This window comes from Phoxinus phoxinus (genome assembly GCF_949152265.1).
Source record: "Phoxinus phoxinus genome assembly, chromosome: 19".
NCBI lineage: Eukaryota > Metazoa > Chordata > Actinopteri > Cypriniformes > Leuciscidae > Phoxinus > Phoxinus phoxinus.
The window spans coordinates 5684278-5700730 of record NC_136894.1 but is presented as its reverse complement, the minus strand read 5'-3'; the positions used below and the strand labels follow the sequence as shown (position 1 = coordinate 5700730).

The 16453-nt window shown below is 37.8% G+C and overlaps 1 protein-coding gene across 9 annotated transcripts in view; it reads right to left on the bottom strand.

The window, feature by feature from the left end:
• adgrb2 (adhesion G protein-coupled receptor B2) overlaps positions 1 to 16453 on the bottom strand; it is a 303614-nt gene that overhangs the window by 42319 nt on the left and 244842 nt on the right. For all 9 annotated transcript variants that reach the window (XM_079591890.1, XM_079591891.1, XM_079591885.1 and 6 more), the window contains 5 exons: positions 13739 to 13842; positions 12146 to 12248; positions 9313 to 9463; positions 4872 to 4941; positions 1112 to 1178 (listed from right to left, as the gene is read on the bottom strand). In XM_079591890.1, coding sequence (XP_079448016.1) covers positions 1112 to 1178; positions 4872 to 4941; positions 9313 to 9463; positions 12146 to 12248; positions 13739 to 13842 — 495 coding nt within the window. The remainder of the gene's footprint in view (positions 1 to 1111; positions 1179 to 4871; positions 4942 to 9312; positions 9464 to 12145; positions 12249 to 13738; positions 13843 to 16453) is intronic.

Genomic DNA, 16453 nt, shown 5'->3' with positions numbered 1-16453 from the left:
ATGGAATTAATGTATGTACATTTTTTTTGACTGTACTAAAGCATAACACTACCATAACATGTTTGCAGATATTTAGGAAACATGCCAAGGTCAAATACTTGTTTCTCAGAAAAAAAAAGCTACATCCACTTATTCTACTAAATTGTGTGTACATGGTGAGTGCCACAATTGTGTGTGCAACAATGTCTGTTTTTGTTTTGGTCTGTGTGATCCCGCCCACTGCCAATTTACCCAATAGTTTTTTGACACCATGGGTTGCCAGTTGGCGTAAAACACACCGTATTGCAGCAATGGAAGCCAGCGAACAAACTGGGTCAGAGATTGCAGATACAGTGCGTGTATATATATTATATAGATTAATACATGCTGTAAAAGTATTAATATCAATTCATGTTAGCCTTTGCATTAAGTTGCTACCCAGAAATAGTTATAGAAATAGAGGAAATAGAAATAGAGGAAGCAATAATTGTCTGGACCTTCAGCATCATCGTAACGGGCCCCCTGTTGAAGACCCCTGTGCTCAATCAATACTCAGCATGTTCAGTCCATGAGCATATCGAACCTACCAAGTCTAACATGTTTACGAGTTCCGTTCGTATTCTGATCATGCAAGGCGCTTGCTTAGACAATGGGTCTCCACTTTACTATTTGCTGGAGGCAAGATTAATTATTTTTTCATTAATTAGATTTGCCTCTCCAAAGAGGGAGCTGAGCATCTCCAGATGCCCAAATCTCATTTGCAGTTGTTTGTTTGAGAGGGCCGCTTTATGCCACCACCAAGAAACAAACAACGCAAATCACATCTGACCATGAAAAACAATGCAAACACCTCACAGAAAAACACAAAGCACCTGAGACCGGGGATGGAGGATATATAAATACACACACTTTGGCCGCTTTGGTCTAATAAGCTCATCAAGTTCACTCACGCATTTTAACATGATATACTGATGCAAAATACATTTTAAATGAGACAGGCCTCAACTCTAATCTCATTAGTGACCGATTTTTCTCTTCGACTGCAGGCGTGATATATTTAAAGTGCATATTAAAGTGGGCGGTGCTCATGTTTACTAATCTAACCAATGGGAAAGCAGAGTCTGGAACTTACCAGTACAATGACAGCAGCAGGACCAACGAAAGCATAGAGCAGCCCCCCTTCCAGAGACAACCAACAACTGAAATTAAGAGAGAGAGAGAGATAAAATGAAATACAAAACAACAAATCACAAGGGAAAGTTGAGATAGTGTTGGCTTCAGGAAAAAAAGGGGTTGGCGGGAAAGAATTGCAGTTTTTATTAACCTTTAATTATATTTCTTCACACAAATAAAGATTCAATTAAACTTGGGCTCCAACCAAATTTGTTCCCTAAAGTTAGAAACTGAAGAGGATATTTCAAATACAACCTCTTCATCATACTCCTTGTAAGGTTTCTGGAAATATCACAATGTTAAATTGCTTTCTTTACAGATACCAAATAAAAGCTGCAAAGTTACTGGACAGATCAAGATATTGCCTGATAAAAGTTCTACACAAACAGCTCTGCAAAATCTCGAAGGTCATACTTCATATAATGTTCTGGTCAAGGTCAATCAAACAATTTCAATCTAGTTTGTATTCTGACTTCCTTGTGAAATGTCAGCTGTGAACGGACTATATGCTTTCAATCATACATGCATTCATATGTGAAAGACTGCAGAGAAGTAATGGTGAGGTTATCCGAGGCGACTGACTTCCTGGCACTGTTTCCAAAATTTGTCTTTTGGTTTGAGGGAAACGCATGTGTCAAACACATCCAATTAAAGCTTTCAAAGGACACCATTGTTTTCAACTTTTGTCTCCGATTAGTCAGAGAGCTCCCTGGTTTAAATCAATTGCTTAGTGGTGCAGTAAAGACAGAAACCATTATATGCAGAGCAGCAGAAAATTGGCCCAACATTGAGGGAATCCATAGGAACAGAGGAAAAATAGCCCAGAGAAGGATCTGATTGTGGAAGACATTCTTCCAAGGTCAAAGGTCAAAATTAGGCAACATTCACTAAAAAACGTCCCTTTTCTAGTGTTTTTCTGGGCACCAAAATGGAGATCTAAAGATGAAAACATCTGGCTTCGGATTAGTTGGTAAAACCCTCAGACTTTGATTTGTGTCTTAAAACATTGGGTATCTTTGCATCCCTTACACACTTTGGTTATATTTTTAATGTGATGTGCCGCAAGTTACATAACCAGGTTACTTTTTTTTCAAGTAACTAGTAAAGTAATGCATTACTTTTAAGTTTACAAAAAAATACCTGAGCTACTTCTTCAAATAAGTAATGCAAGTTACTTTGTTTTCCCATTTATTGACCGACACCTCTTGTCCCCATGTTGAAAGAAATCGGGAGTAAGTGCAGAGGTGTTGTGCGCGCAAGTGTAAAACCTGATGCTTATTGTAGCTCTAGACTAAATGTAAACTTGCATTTATCTCACATGCACAAAAACAAATTCAGTGTTTCTCAAAATGAATAAAAACAGTGAAATGCAAACTCAGAATATTACGCAAACATGCTATAATTAAATATGTTAAATAACATAAATATACTATATGCATTTAAAATCACTTCATTAAGTAAGAGTGTTGAAATTTCTTCTGGATTCTATTCTTCTGCAATCCAGAATGAGAGCACCGCTGAAATGTTTGTTCGAGCGGCGCCTTCAACTTTACAGTCATGAATTTGCATTTCCTTCAGCCTAAGGCTTATTCATTTCACTTTTGGTGTGAAGGGGCCTTTACATTTGCCAAAAATATAACTTTTATTGTTGTTGTTATCAATGCAAGCCCATCAATGCAAGTGAGAAGAAGTAATGCAAAAGTAACGTAACATTACTTTCCATAAAAAAGTAACTAAGTAACACAATTAGTTACTTTTTTAGGGAGTAACACAATATTGTAATGCATTACTTTGAAAAGTACATTTCCCCAATGGGAAAAGTTGCCTTTGTATATGTTGTCTCTCCATTACATATGTAATACTATAATACAGATAACTCAATGTTCACATACTGCATATGTACACTAAAAAAAAAACAATAAGTACAATTTACTTAATTTTTCTTTGGCAAGTTTTTGCACAAATATTTTAAGTACATTTCACAAGCATATTTTTTAAGTAAATTTCACATATGGAATTAAGTAAACTCTACTTAACTAAGTTAAGTGAAAGTAACAAAGAAAATAAGTAATTTTAACTTTGCCAGTTGAAGTTTCCTTTGCAATACATTTCACTCAGACAATATAATATTGAATTTAACCACACCTTTAAAGTGTATGCTTTTTTTAGAAACATCTAAGTAAATAATACAATAGATATTGTGTGAGACACCATATTTTCACATTAGGAGTCATTCGTGTGAACGCAGAGACATCAATACTTGGTAGACAATACATAATGACGGTAACATTTGATGGATCTTTTTTTTTGTGTGTGTTTGAATGTGTCATTTTGAGTAGAAAATTAACTCCAAATGTCACAAAATGGCAAGTTACTAAACCTAACAACAAAAGCAATGATAAAACGGTGTAAATACAGCTGGAAAACAGTGAAAAATCAACCTCATTAATAATTCAAGGCCCAGTGCATGATGGGAACACCAGTATCAGAAAAGTTGAGTAATTTTACTTAATTTTATAACGTTGATATTTACGCTTTCATTTCTACACGATTGAATTCGCCTTTGGCTAAGCCACGCCCTAGAATGTAGATTGACCAATCACAGCGCAGCCAAGAACGAGCTCCCACAGAGGCTCCGACACTTTTTCACGGCGCTCCATTGACTTCAACGCAGGAGGCTCATATTTTTGGGCTCGGCAGGCTATTACGTCGTCGTTTTATAAAAAATATTGTTAAACGTTGTGCCTGGGGCATTTGTAACACAGATACGCGTTTCCCAGAGAGGTTGGAGGGGGGTGTCCGTTTTTTCCCCTTCCCAAAACCGAAGTTAAATACTGACAAGTGTCGTCTTTGGATTAAACTGTGTGGACGTCCTCAGTCAGCGAAACCCCTCAAGGATCAACAAGCACACTTTTGTGCTCTAAGATACATTTAGCTTTTAACCTTACTGTGAAGTTATACTAGTTAGACAGTTTTATGCTGGTTTAGGTTATGATTTCGGTTCTCTGCCCTAATTGTTGATACGCTAGCACACGCTGCTAATAAATACAGCTTTATACTCGCGTAGTCCGTTTGCTTTGTAAATAATAACGATTATAGAAGTGAATAGAGACCTACCCAGCTTTGCATGACAGTGTTTCTCCTGATATTGTGAGTCACAGCCTCCATCTCGATTAGGATATGCTGTGGTTCATTGTTTGACTGTGACCGTTATGCTTTTGCCTCTATTTGGATGCCTTGTTGTTGCTTGCGTTTCACCGTTTGTCTTGAATAAAGCCTTCGAACGCATATTGCAGCCACTTTTGCCTACTTCTATCGGACACTTTATTTGCTGTTTTATAAAAGTTTGATAAAATTTCAGCAGGAAGAGCTGTCACAGCATAAGCCATGTTGATACCAAACCAGAGCCCAGATGAAGTTGTCGGAGGTAGCAACAGTAACTAAGGGGGGCGGGGCTTAGCCAAAGGTGAATTGAGTTCTATTTTTTTATTCTTGCCTGAACTAACTTTTTCATGTAAATTACATTGTTTTTTTTTCTGTAGTATTTACTTCACCACAAAATATTTTTTATCAGGGTAGGAACTTCTGTGTGCTTTTCCACATTTAATAACATCCCGAGAACACCTGAGACTTGATGTAACTCTCAAAATGGCACTTGATGAAATAAAAACGTCTCAACATTTTCCAATGAGAGACTACACTGCATCAGTGATACTTACTAACTTGGTGTGCCGTAACCTCTAGCCCGTGTGAAACCCACAGATACAGCGACCACAAGGGCTGGAAGACCTGCAAGAAAAAGTTCATGTTAATGTTAAAAAAAAAAAGTTGAATTGCTTAACTAGTTTTACATAAAACACTTGCAAAGTTCATTGATATTTAATAGAACAAGTTAAACAATTGAAAATAAAATGAAAGTACATTTATGTGAATGCACGAGAAAATTGTCCAGCACATTTAACAGAGGACGAGCATTGCTAAAAAGCATATTATGAAAATCTAGAATCCCCGATCCCTGTTTTCCTCCCCCTCAATACAGCCATTAATGGCATATGGCCTAAGGCTGAAGAGGAAGCTAACTGAAGTAATGTCCTCTCACATTGGTGACTTTCTTTAGCTTGTGCCCTTTTCATGGACAAATGCACACGGTGTACAGGTACACCATTCCCCCTGTGCACAGTGCCCTCCCAGACCTCAAACACGCTACTTTAGCAGAGAGCAATTCCCATGGGCCTCTTTGTATGTGTCTCTTTTCAAGAGGCCAAAGTGCAGACGCTTAACCGTTCCTATCTGTATTCTCTAAGAGTGCTCCACAGGGAAAGTACACAGAGCACCCTACACACCCCTGTGTAAACAGCATGCAAACAAGATAAATCATTCCAGAACTTTTTGCACCTTTAATGTACAAATTACAACAATACCGCTGATACATTTAAAAGACAAATAAAATAAAACATAAAATAACCGAACTGCATAAGTGTGCACACCCTTTTTTAACTGGGTATGTGTCTGTTAACTAATTATCTAGTTCATGTGAAATAGTACACAACTGTCAAAACAATTGCAGCTGTTCTTGTACGATTATTATCAAGCATCGCATCAGTTCCGGCAGGCCGACAACCAGGTGTTTCTGACGTGTACAATCCCATTTTGACATATCAAAGCAGTTATTTTATACCAATTCATTCGGCCACTCTTCTATTGCATGGCCGCACGCAGAATTTAACTTCCCGCTCCATCAGCAACTCCGTCTGTAGCATGGGTTCTGTGATCTAATCTGATATATGTCTTGTGATAGTCTTCAGTAATACCAGTTGGATGAAGTTGGATTTGCACATTGTGTTTGTCCAGAACAGAGCCACACTGAAAACGCTAACAGTATGCATTGCCATTATAATAAAATATACATTTGACATAAGTAGTCCTGACTGAACTGACATCAGTTGCTGCTACTATAAGAGCCATGGGCCACAGTATCAACAGCGATCTCATTGTTAAAAGGTATTGCTCAAGTGTTACTGTGTTTGGTTTCAGGTGTTATCATTTAAATGTATATTTAATATATTTCAGTTCACAAGGTGACATGTTCTGTAAACTGTACACAGTATCCATAAATGACTCTACATGTAATTGAAAGGAAATTATTTCACTTTTTTTTAGCCAGACAAAAAATACTTAATTGCTTAATATTACTTAATATTTGTCCACAAACTAGATATTTCTAAAAAAAAATTGTAGTATGTATATGATACTTGACGCAAATGAGATGTAAACATTATCGTAAAACAGATTTAAAAAGAGCTTGGGTAATGCTTTATATTGATGGTCCACTTAGACATTCTACTAATTATAAGTAACTTTTCCATTACCAGTACCAGCTCAACTCGACTCGACTCGTCTCGGCTCGCTTTTCGCTCCGTTTTCCATTGCAGATAGTACCTCCACAATACCTGGTCGTCATAGCGACGCCGCAGGAAACTGCCGTGACGTAATCTTCTACGCGACACACACACGCTACCCACACAAACAGGACAATGGAGGAAATCGAGTGTATGCTGTTTTACATAATATTAGTAATGGGTATATCACGCAATCTCTGGCCAAACTATTTAAAAATGGCGGGGTTATTTAGGATACTCCGTCTGGCGCGTACAATGATGACACAGTGTATAGTGACGGTTCTCTCTGACCAATCAGCAGTCTGACGTGTTTTCACGTCACATTTTAGTATCGCCTCAGCTCGCTCAGAACCTCGCCGGAGGTGATGGGAAAAAAGTATCTGGACAAGTACAGGTACAACTTTTACACAGTGGAAAACCAAACAGAGGCGAGAAGAGTCGAGTCGAGCTGGTACTGTGTAGTGGAAAAGCGGCTTTAGTAACAATTTATTGTGATGGTCCTCCAACAGACATTCTACTAAGTAAAATGTAAGTACATGTCAACTTATTCTAGTTGACATCTAGTTAGTTGACATGTATTTGCAAAGTTACTTATAGTTAGTAGAATGTCTAAAGTGGACCATCACAAAGTTTAACCAACGCTCGAAATTAAATAACTTAATTTGACATGCAGTAGACAAAGAAGATGTGCAGGATTTATCATGTTATGAACAAATAACATAATTACTGTATTTAGCTATTTTAAGATTTCATAAGTAAACAAAATTTCCCATGTTGAGATTGAGGAAGGTGTACTTATTGGTCCTTGATTACAATGTTGCATACAGTGACCTTTACAGTGTGGAACCCCATCCTCCGCTCCCCTGTCTGCGTCTGTGAGTGTTTCCTGGCCGTCTCTCTATTGTGTTTGCCATCACAGTCAGGGAGGCCAGCTTTACTCATGTGCTAATTAGACCTATCCATTCTTCTCGCTCTATGTCTGCGTGCCACGTCCACGCGTAACGAGCTCTCTTCTGAAATATTCATGTAATTAACAATGCTCTGATTAACTCTGGAAATTAAAGGCAATTAGAGAAACTCGGGTTTAGAGAACAGGATTCAAAGACGTGGAATGAACGGGGATCCGAATGCCGCTCTGGAGGAAGAAATGAGTGACACAATGAGAAACACGAGTTCGCTCTGGTGGAAGGTGTGATTCAAAATTGATTGGCCATTCAAAAGCTGTGCATTAAAAATATATAATATATCTTGCAGCAGATAATTTTTTTTTCAAAAAACACAACCTCCATAAATAAAAAGAGGCATTCAGAGCAATTAAATATTATACACGTTATGTGTTTTTGAGGCCTTTTGAGGCAATTTTGATTTGGATGTTTTTACTGAAAGTTCTAACAAAGTGATCAGTCATATATGGAAGCATGTTTCCGCCACAGAATAAACTTTTTATCTCGCAATCCTGACTTTATTACACTCAATTGTGAGTTTATATCTCACAATTCTGCCTTTATATCTCCCAATTGCGTGTTTTAAAATCAGAATTGCGAGATATAATCATGCAATTCTGAGAAATAAAATCAGATTTGCAAGTTTATTTCTCGCAATTGTGAGTTTAAATCTCACAATTCTGACTTCATAACACGCAATTGACCCTTCGCAGGGAGCTTGATTGACAGGTGATCTGACCAATCATACTTCGTCATCCGCCATTTTGTCCGACAAAGCAGTCAAGAGAGTTAGTAGATTAACATGGGAGGATTTGAACTTGAGAAACGCAGTGTACTGACGCCTTTCCGCGGCTAAAACAACATTCCTTCTGATGTTCATTCATGTTTATTTGATGCTATAAATAAACTAGAAGGAAGAAATGATCGGTTCACGAGCAGCTTTAACTGATGCTCTACAGCGATCTGTCAGACACATTAAAGAGCCACAAAACGGTATTTATTGTTTAAATTTATTTTTAAAAATGACCAAATTTGAAAGATGACACTTTGTTTAATATGTTTAATGTCAAAAGTGAACTGAAAAGTAACCTGGTCTGTCCTGTCTGTCAGCGTGTTGTCAGTGTCCTCTCTGCTCCGCGATGTATTTTTCACTGCGTGAGAACCTATTTTTGTACAGTCTATGGTGAGAACATGGTGTGTGTGTGTGAGAGCGGCGTAGCTTGTCGGACATAGCGACAATAACTAAAGGGGGCGGGTCTTTGCGAACGGTCAATTGCGACTTTATTCATAGCACGCAATTGACCACGACCAGCCAGGCCACGTACGACGATATCCATATTTCACATTCTGAGCAACACAAGTCATTTTCTGACATCTTAGTTAGAAACCCATCTACTACCAACTCCCTGTGGGAGGGAATCCTATTCTGCAATATCTGCAAAGGGCATCTATGAATTAATGGAAGTGATAGTGGATCAATAAGTTACAAAAGATGTATGTGTGCCATTGCAAGTGCTAGAATATCCATTCAGATCACGCCTGTGTTAAGATGGCGGCACACAATGCATTTCTTATCAACGATCGGACATCTACGTCTTGCAACGCAGGAGTAACGCTGAGCTCCCATGGCATGTTGGTGGTGTGTCATCGGGCTCCATTAAAGCAAACTGACATGGCAGACAATCTGATGTGATTGAATTGATAAGATCTGGCATGTTACACTCATATGGAGGAACAAAAATTGAGCTGAAGCACTTCAGTAACATTGGTTTTGACCTTTGATGTAAGTTTCTGGTGTGTGTGTGCGGGTGTCCTACCCCAGCCCAGGCACAGGAAACGCTTGCGAATGAGGCGGGACCTTATCTTGCCAATCACGGCCAGGTAGGATTGCCACGCTTCCGTCAATACCCAGCAGAAAGAAGCCAGAAAGAAGAAGTGCAAAAAGGCAGCGGTCACAGTGCACAGTCCCTAGAGACAAAAGAAGGAAGGAGAAAAAAAAACAGAGAAATGATACGACGAAAAAGGTGCGACAGAAAGAAGTACAGAAAGCTAGAAGAGGTGCAAATGGCTCTCAGCTGTTTGTTATCGAGAGAGAGAGATAAAGTGATTGAGAAGTGGGAAGGAGCCGCGGACATTAAAGTAAGTCGTGTAGACACGGTTTCATTGTGGTGTGAAAATTTGCTCTAAAGCAGCGCGTCCTCTCCATGCTTTTTCCCCTCGCAGACGGTACTTCAAATGTGAAAATGGGTTGGTTACAGGTTGAATAAGTTCTAAGGAAAAATGGCAGGCTGGAATTAAAGAAAAGTAGGGTTTAAGTAAGCGGCGAACGCAAATGAGAAGCGGTAAGCAGAGTATCTCGCTGAGGTTTTATACAATAATGAGGTGCATATTCTAATGCTAAACACTGGCTCGCTCGGCAAATGACCCAGGAAATGAGAAGGATTTCACAGTATTCACGGGTCCTGAAATTAAGCTTATCTGTACTTTCTTAAACTAATGGTGAATGTGAGAATTTAGTGAAATATTAAGTCTGGATTGAGGGGGAAGGGGTCCTGCGAGCTCTTTTTAGTTCTCTTCAGGTTTCTTTGTAGCTGTGAGCGACAGGTTGAGTTTAAATGGCAGCACTTATTTCTCAGGTGCCTCTGTAGACTATCTTACGCTCTCTCGGCGTGACAGTCACGGCTGACACAAAGCTGACCCTGCAGCGGCTTCCACGTGTGTGTCTGCTACACGCGCCTGCCCGAGTTTCTCGAATTCTATCATGGCCACTTACATAATGTCATGACAGCCTGGAGAGAGAACAAACGCCTGTTACCTGTACCACAGACAATAGACCACTAGGGAGTCCAGGCCCAAGGTACAGTATGTGGGCCATTCAAAATTCTATAAATTGAATTTTTTTCTTCATATCCAATTTATTTTGCGAGTTTCAATAAAGGTAGAAAACAGGACTCAGAATTGTAATTTCAATTTTAAGTAGAATTAGAATAGAATTAAATTCAAAGAAATGTATATAACTGCAATAAATAATAATAATACAAAAGATAACAAATGGTTATTTCATATTGAAAAATGCACTTTATATAACAGTCATATAAATTATTATTATTAAAATACATAGCAATAATAAATGTTTCTCTGAAATTAACAACAATACATCATAATAGTTTTATGGTTAATTAATATTCATAATTCATAATGCTTTTGAAAAGTACCTATCTAACAGTTATATATTTTTTGCTAAATATTTTTTATTATAAATGAAATAAGATTCTAATAATACAAATAAAACAACAACAACAATAATAATAATTTATAGTTATGTCATATTGGAAAATGAAATGCACTTTATATAACAGTCATATAAAATATTATTATTATTAAAATGTATAGCAGTTATATACATTTCTTTGAAATTAATACAAACAACAATAGTAATACATAATAATAGTTTTATGGCTAATTCATAAATTATTTTAAAAAATGGAAAAAAAATCTTCAAATCTCATCTAACCGTTACTTAATTTTTCTACAAAACTGTTATTATTACTTAAATAATATTGCAAAATAATAATAATAATAATAATAATATAAACAATTCATATAGATGGTGCTTTTTAATACATTTAATTTTTGAATTACCATTACAAATATTAGCAACAGAAACAACAACAATGTAGGGGCTATTTTCAAAATAAAATATCTTTTATTTCATGTAGACCGGTGGTTCCCAACTTTTTTTTGTCTGAGACCCCCTTTTTCCCAAGAAAATATTTTAGGGCCCCCCTTCACATTGAATGATATTATCGCTCTTGTAAGCTTGCAGCAAGGATGACAAAATATGTTGTTTTCAAACAAACGGTATGTTTACTATACCCAGATATGTTTATGCACAAATAATAGCCTATAATATTGAAAATACAACAACAAAAACACCAGTAGGCCCTTTGTAATTTAAAAACGTAAGCCTAGTAGCCTATAAATTGGCCCAATTTGAAATGTAATAACAAAAATATTCACACTAGGTAAAAAAAAATAAAAGGCTATTGCTAAATGACTGCTGTCTGGGGCCTCAATACTTGTATGTTATTTGTGAGGCTTTATTTTTGAGGCTTTTGGCGCTATAGCGAGCGATAATAAACTTGCGTTTATAACAGAATAATGCGTCTTTCGGAAGAACATTGTAGCCGGAACTACTTCTCTCCGTGTACGTCTATGACGAGTCACGCAGGTCCTGGACTACTCCGCAGCGATCCAAACCAAAATAGTCCCAATGTAAACACTTATTATAGGTGTACCATAGTGATTAAGGATAAGACAAAAACACGGATTGGACAATGGATTCATGATGAACTCGTTCATTATATACATTTTGTACATTTTGAACAGAAAAAAAGTTAAGGACTTTTATTTAATGCTCATTGCTCAAAACTTTTCAAAATATGTCGCGACCCCCCACAGAGCTCGCTGAGGCCCCCTTGTGGGCCGCGACCCCCCTGTTGGGAACCGCTGATGTAGACAATGGGACGGCATTTAATTCCCCTGAACCAGTCCAAAAAAAAAAAAGAGCCAAACATGAAGAACCAAAAAGCTGTTATTTCTAAACTCTCAGACACATCACAAAACACACACATGTACACAGATACTTACCTTACTAAGAGTTTGGGACTGTCCCACCAGTATAAGCACATTTGAGGCCAGTATGGACAGGCAGAAGTTCACCAAAATGATGGACCTCTCTGAACGAATGTACCTGAGAATCCAAGAAAAAAACGGAAAATCACACACTGACAACTTTAACAGCAACTGTTTTGCAGTTATGACACTATTATGTTTACACAAAGCTTGATGTCAAAAAGGTAAGGGATCCATTTATCAACATCCATTTATCATATTTTTCACTCCATTGAACACTGACAACTTGAGCAGCATCCCAGATGACCTGCAGATGAACTCCGAAACGCAAGCACCGGTGAGCAAAATGTCCTCATCCGCTATTTGAGCTTCAGCCAGTTCTGCTCAAGAGGACAATGACAGTGTCCCCTGGATCAATGGTCTGAGTGATAGGGGAGAACACTGATAAGCTTTTGTTGGTGTGGCAGATGCACTAAGCTTGAAGAGAGGAAATATCTTCCCACCACCTGCTATGGAATTATGGGAAAGGGGGTGGAAATTACTTCGATCCAAAGTATTTGGATACTTAACCCTTAACACCTATATAATTGGTAAACACACTATAATATAAATATTATTTAATATAAATAATGTAGTAGGCTACAACGTGCTTTTCAATCAAATTATGTCACACCTAATACTTTTCTTCAGCAAGGACATAGAATTGATCAAATAGTAAATACTTTTATATTAAAAAAAAATATATATATATATATAGTTCTGATTCTTTTGAATATTCTATTCTTAAAAATTTCGATATTGATAATAATGAAATTTGAAAAATTTCCTCAGCAGCAAATTAGCATATTGGACTAATTTCTGAAAGATCATGTTATCTGAAAACGAGTAATAATGCTGAAAATTCAGCTTTGACATCCCAAAAAAATAAATAAAAATAAATAAATCAATAAATCAATAAATCAATAAATCAATAAATCAATAAATCAATAAATAAATCAATAAATAAAAAATAAAAATAAAAATAAAAAATAAAATATATATATATATATATATATATATATAATGTTATTTATATAATATATAAACAATATAGTAAAAAATCATCATTTGAAAAAAAAATTTATGAGTCATTCTTCTGAGGAGATAAATACTTGACTAAGTGCCGGCCTTTTTCTGGACGTAGTGTTAGCTGATCATGTGACCATCCCAGGCCATCTGCCACACTGAACTGTTAGCAGCCACGCTAGCCTTCACTAGCACTCTCCACATAATCCTGTCCCGCCACAGGAAGCTCCCGCCATCCCTCATTTGTTCCCAATTATTGCTAATTGCAGTTTTGGCCCACTCTAGATCTACCCCATGCCAGCTGCTCGATCCCAGCCCGGGCAATTCCCCTGAACCAGGCAACCCCACGTGGGAAGCTGAACAAGTCTGACCAATGAATCTTTAAAGGTATGAGTGTTCCTGTGAGAGCACCGGGATGTAAACAAGGGGAATGGTGCACGGTAATATCCTATTATCATCAGAGGACAGCAGAACCTGGAAGCTACGTTCAGAAATGGTCCTCTGCAGATTTGTGTGTTGTGTTGTGTGTGTTACTGAACTCACCTCCAGAAGGCAGCGTAGATGAGCAGCAGAATGAGTAGAGCCGTACAGGATATGCCACAGCCCACCATGAGGGGCACAGACGGCATACTGGAGGGCCCCATACCCTGCGAAGAGATAGATGGAGAGAAGGAAGATTAATAATGGATGTTTAATGTAAATGTAGGTGATAACACAATCCGCCGGTCAACAATGCAAAATAACAATCAGCCTGAAAACGGTTATTTTGCGATAATGACCAGCTGACTATCCTGCTAAATCCATTGCAACAAACCAAACAAATAAATGAACAAAAAATATTGGAACTAAAAAAACTAAATAGAAAACAATTGTACAAATATTTTCACGGAATTACTATTTTAACTGTCAAATAAATGCAGCCTGTGTGAGCATAGCAGACTTAAGGCCCTATTTTAACGATCTTAGCGCATGATCTAAAGCGCATGGCGCAAGTGCACTTAGGGCCGGTCCAAATCCACTTTTGCTAGTTTAACGACGGGAAAAATTATTGGCGCACCCGGCACATGGTCTAAATACAATACAATACAATTTTATTTGTATAGCACCAAAGTGCTTAACAAGGCCAATAAGGGAAGAGAGTAAGACCAGTAAAGATACACATCAAAGAGAAGTATAGTCGCTCAAGTCAGGGTATATTGAAAGCTATTGAAAAGAGGTGCGTTTTCAGAGAAATTTTAAAAAGTGTCAGAGTTTGGGCAGATCTAATATCGTGGGGTAGGCTATTCCATAGCTTAGGCCCATAAGCTGCAAATGCTCGATCACCCCTATTTTTCAGTCTGGTCCTAGGGACAGAAAGTAAGTTAGAGTCCCCCGATCTTAGTGATCTTGACTTAATTTCTGGATGAAGCAATTCTGATAAGTACTGTGGAGCTAAGAGCTAAGTCTAAAAAGGTTGTCCCTATTCTCTTAATGAGTAATGGGTGTGTTTCGGGCAAAATATGCAATAAACCAATCAGAGTGTAATTTCCTATTCCCTTTAAAAGCCAGTTGTGCTCGCCCAATAACGGATTCGCTATTTACAAATGGCGGAATTTGCAAGTGGAAAAACTGAATGCTTTTCCAGAGCGCAAACGGATCTGCTCGTGCGCGAGGTTAAAGCAGCAGAGCATCTACGAGACAAGCCGGATTCCACCATATCTTTATGTACACAATAATAATATTTTACATTGTAATCTTTGATGTTTAATATTTGGCAAGTTTGTGTGCTGCGGTGTCCCTGTGTGTGTTATAAGCAGAGTGTACGGGAGTTGTGGACCCGCCTTTAGGCTCATATTACTAATGCGGCCTTTAAATAACAAAAAATAAATAAATGCTGCGCCATTGACTTTAGACCAGGTTTCAGTTGGCCAATGGCACAGTCTATTTCAGTTGCATCAAAATAGCAACGCGCCAACAATGCACCTGAACACACCTCGTTTTCAGACCAGCACACACATGGGCGCAAATGCATTTGCTATTTAAACAACGTGGCGCAGGACGTGAAAATGATAACTGCGTCAGGCTGACACTAGCAAAAAACACTTGCACCGTGCCTGGCGCTGCATTGCGCAGAGTGTTTGATAGTGCCCAATGTGTGTGAGTGTGTATATGAAATGTGAGTAAAAACTGCAGAGAGAGAAATCAGATTCTGCAAACACTTGACAAACAGCTTCAGGTTGAGAGAAGGATAAAACAGAGGGGTAGTAGAGAGAGGATTACATTCTGCTCAGGTTAAAGCTGAAGGCCAAGGGTCTTCTTTCCAAACAGCCTCATGCTACCTCATGCTTCAGCCTCACGCTACTCCATCTTCTCTTTTACCCCTGAGCTCATTTTCTTTTTTTCCCCTCATCAGGTCATAGCTAGATTCTCTTCTTAAACTGGACATTCATCCCACATCAGCCCCTTGGCACTTGTGACCTCTTTGCCCCAGCTTATTAAGCATATCTGCCAAGAGAAGGATTACTACGGGTGAACACATGCTTTATGTTTCTGGATTAACCCACCTACTCAGTCCTACCATCAAGAAGTGTCTGGTGATCTGTGTAACCACACATTTCCTCTGAGGTAAAAGCACAGTTCAGGGTTCAACTTAATGTTATATGCACAAGTAGGCTACAATGAAATGTATACTGTATGTTACCCTGGACCACAAAACCAGTCACATGGGTAAATTTTCTGGAATTGAGATATATACATCACATGAAAGCTGAATACATAAGTTTTCCATTGATGTATGCTTTGTTAGGATAAGACAATATTTGTCTGAGATACAACTCTCTGAAAATCTGGAATCTGAGGGTGCAAAAAAAATCGAAACATTGAGAAAATCACCTTTAAAGTTGTCCATTTATGTTCACGATTGTGCTGCCTTCACTCACAAAAATAAATGTTTTATATATTTACGGTAGGAAATTTACAAAATATCTTCATGGAACATGATCTTTACTTAATATCCTAATGATCTATGGCATAAAAGAAAAATCGATAATTTTGACCCATACAATGTATTGTTGCCTATTGCCACAAATATACCCGTGCAACTCGTGACTTGTGATCCAGGGTCACATACTGTATATGCATGTATGCACACGCTATTGGCAAATGTTTAGACAAATTCAAATGTATGCTGCTTATTATGTTCAAATATTTATGTATTATCGATAAATGCATGGAATTAAGTGTTGCAGACGATCTGCCCAAGCATGATATTATTTTAAC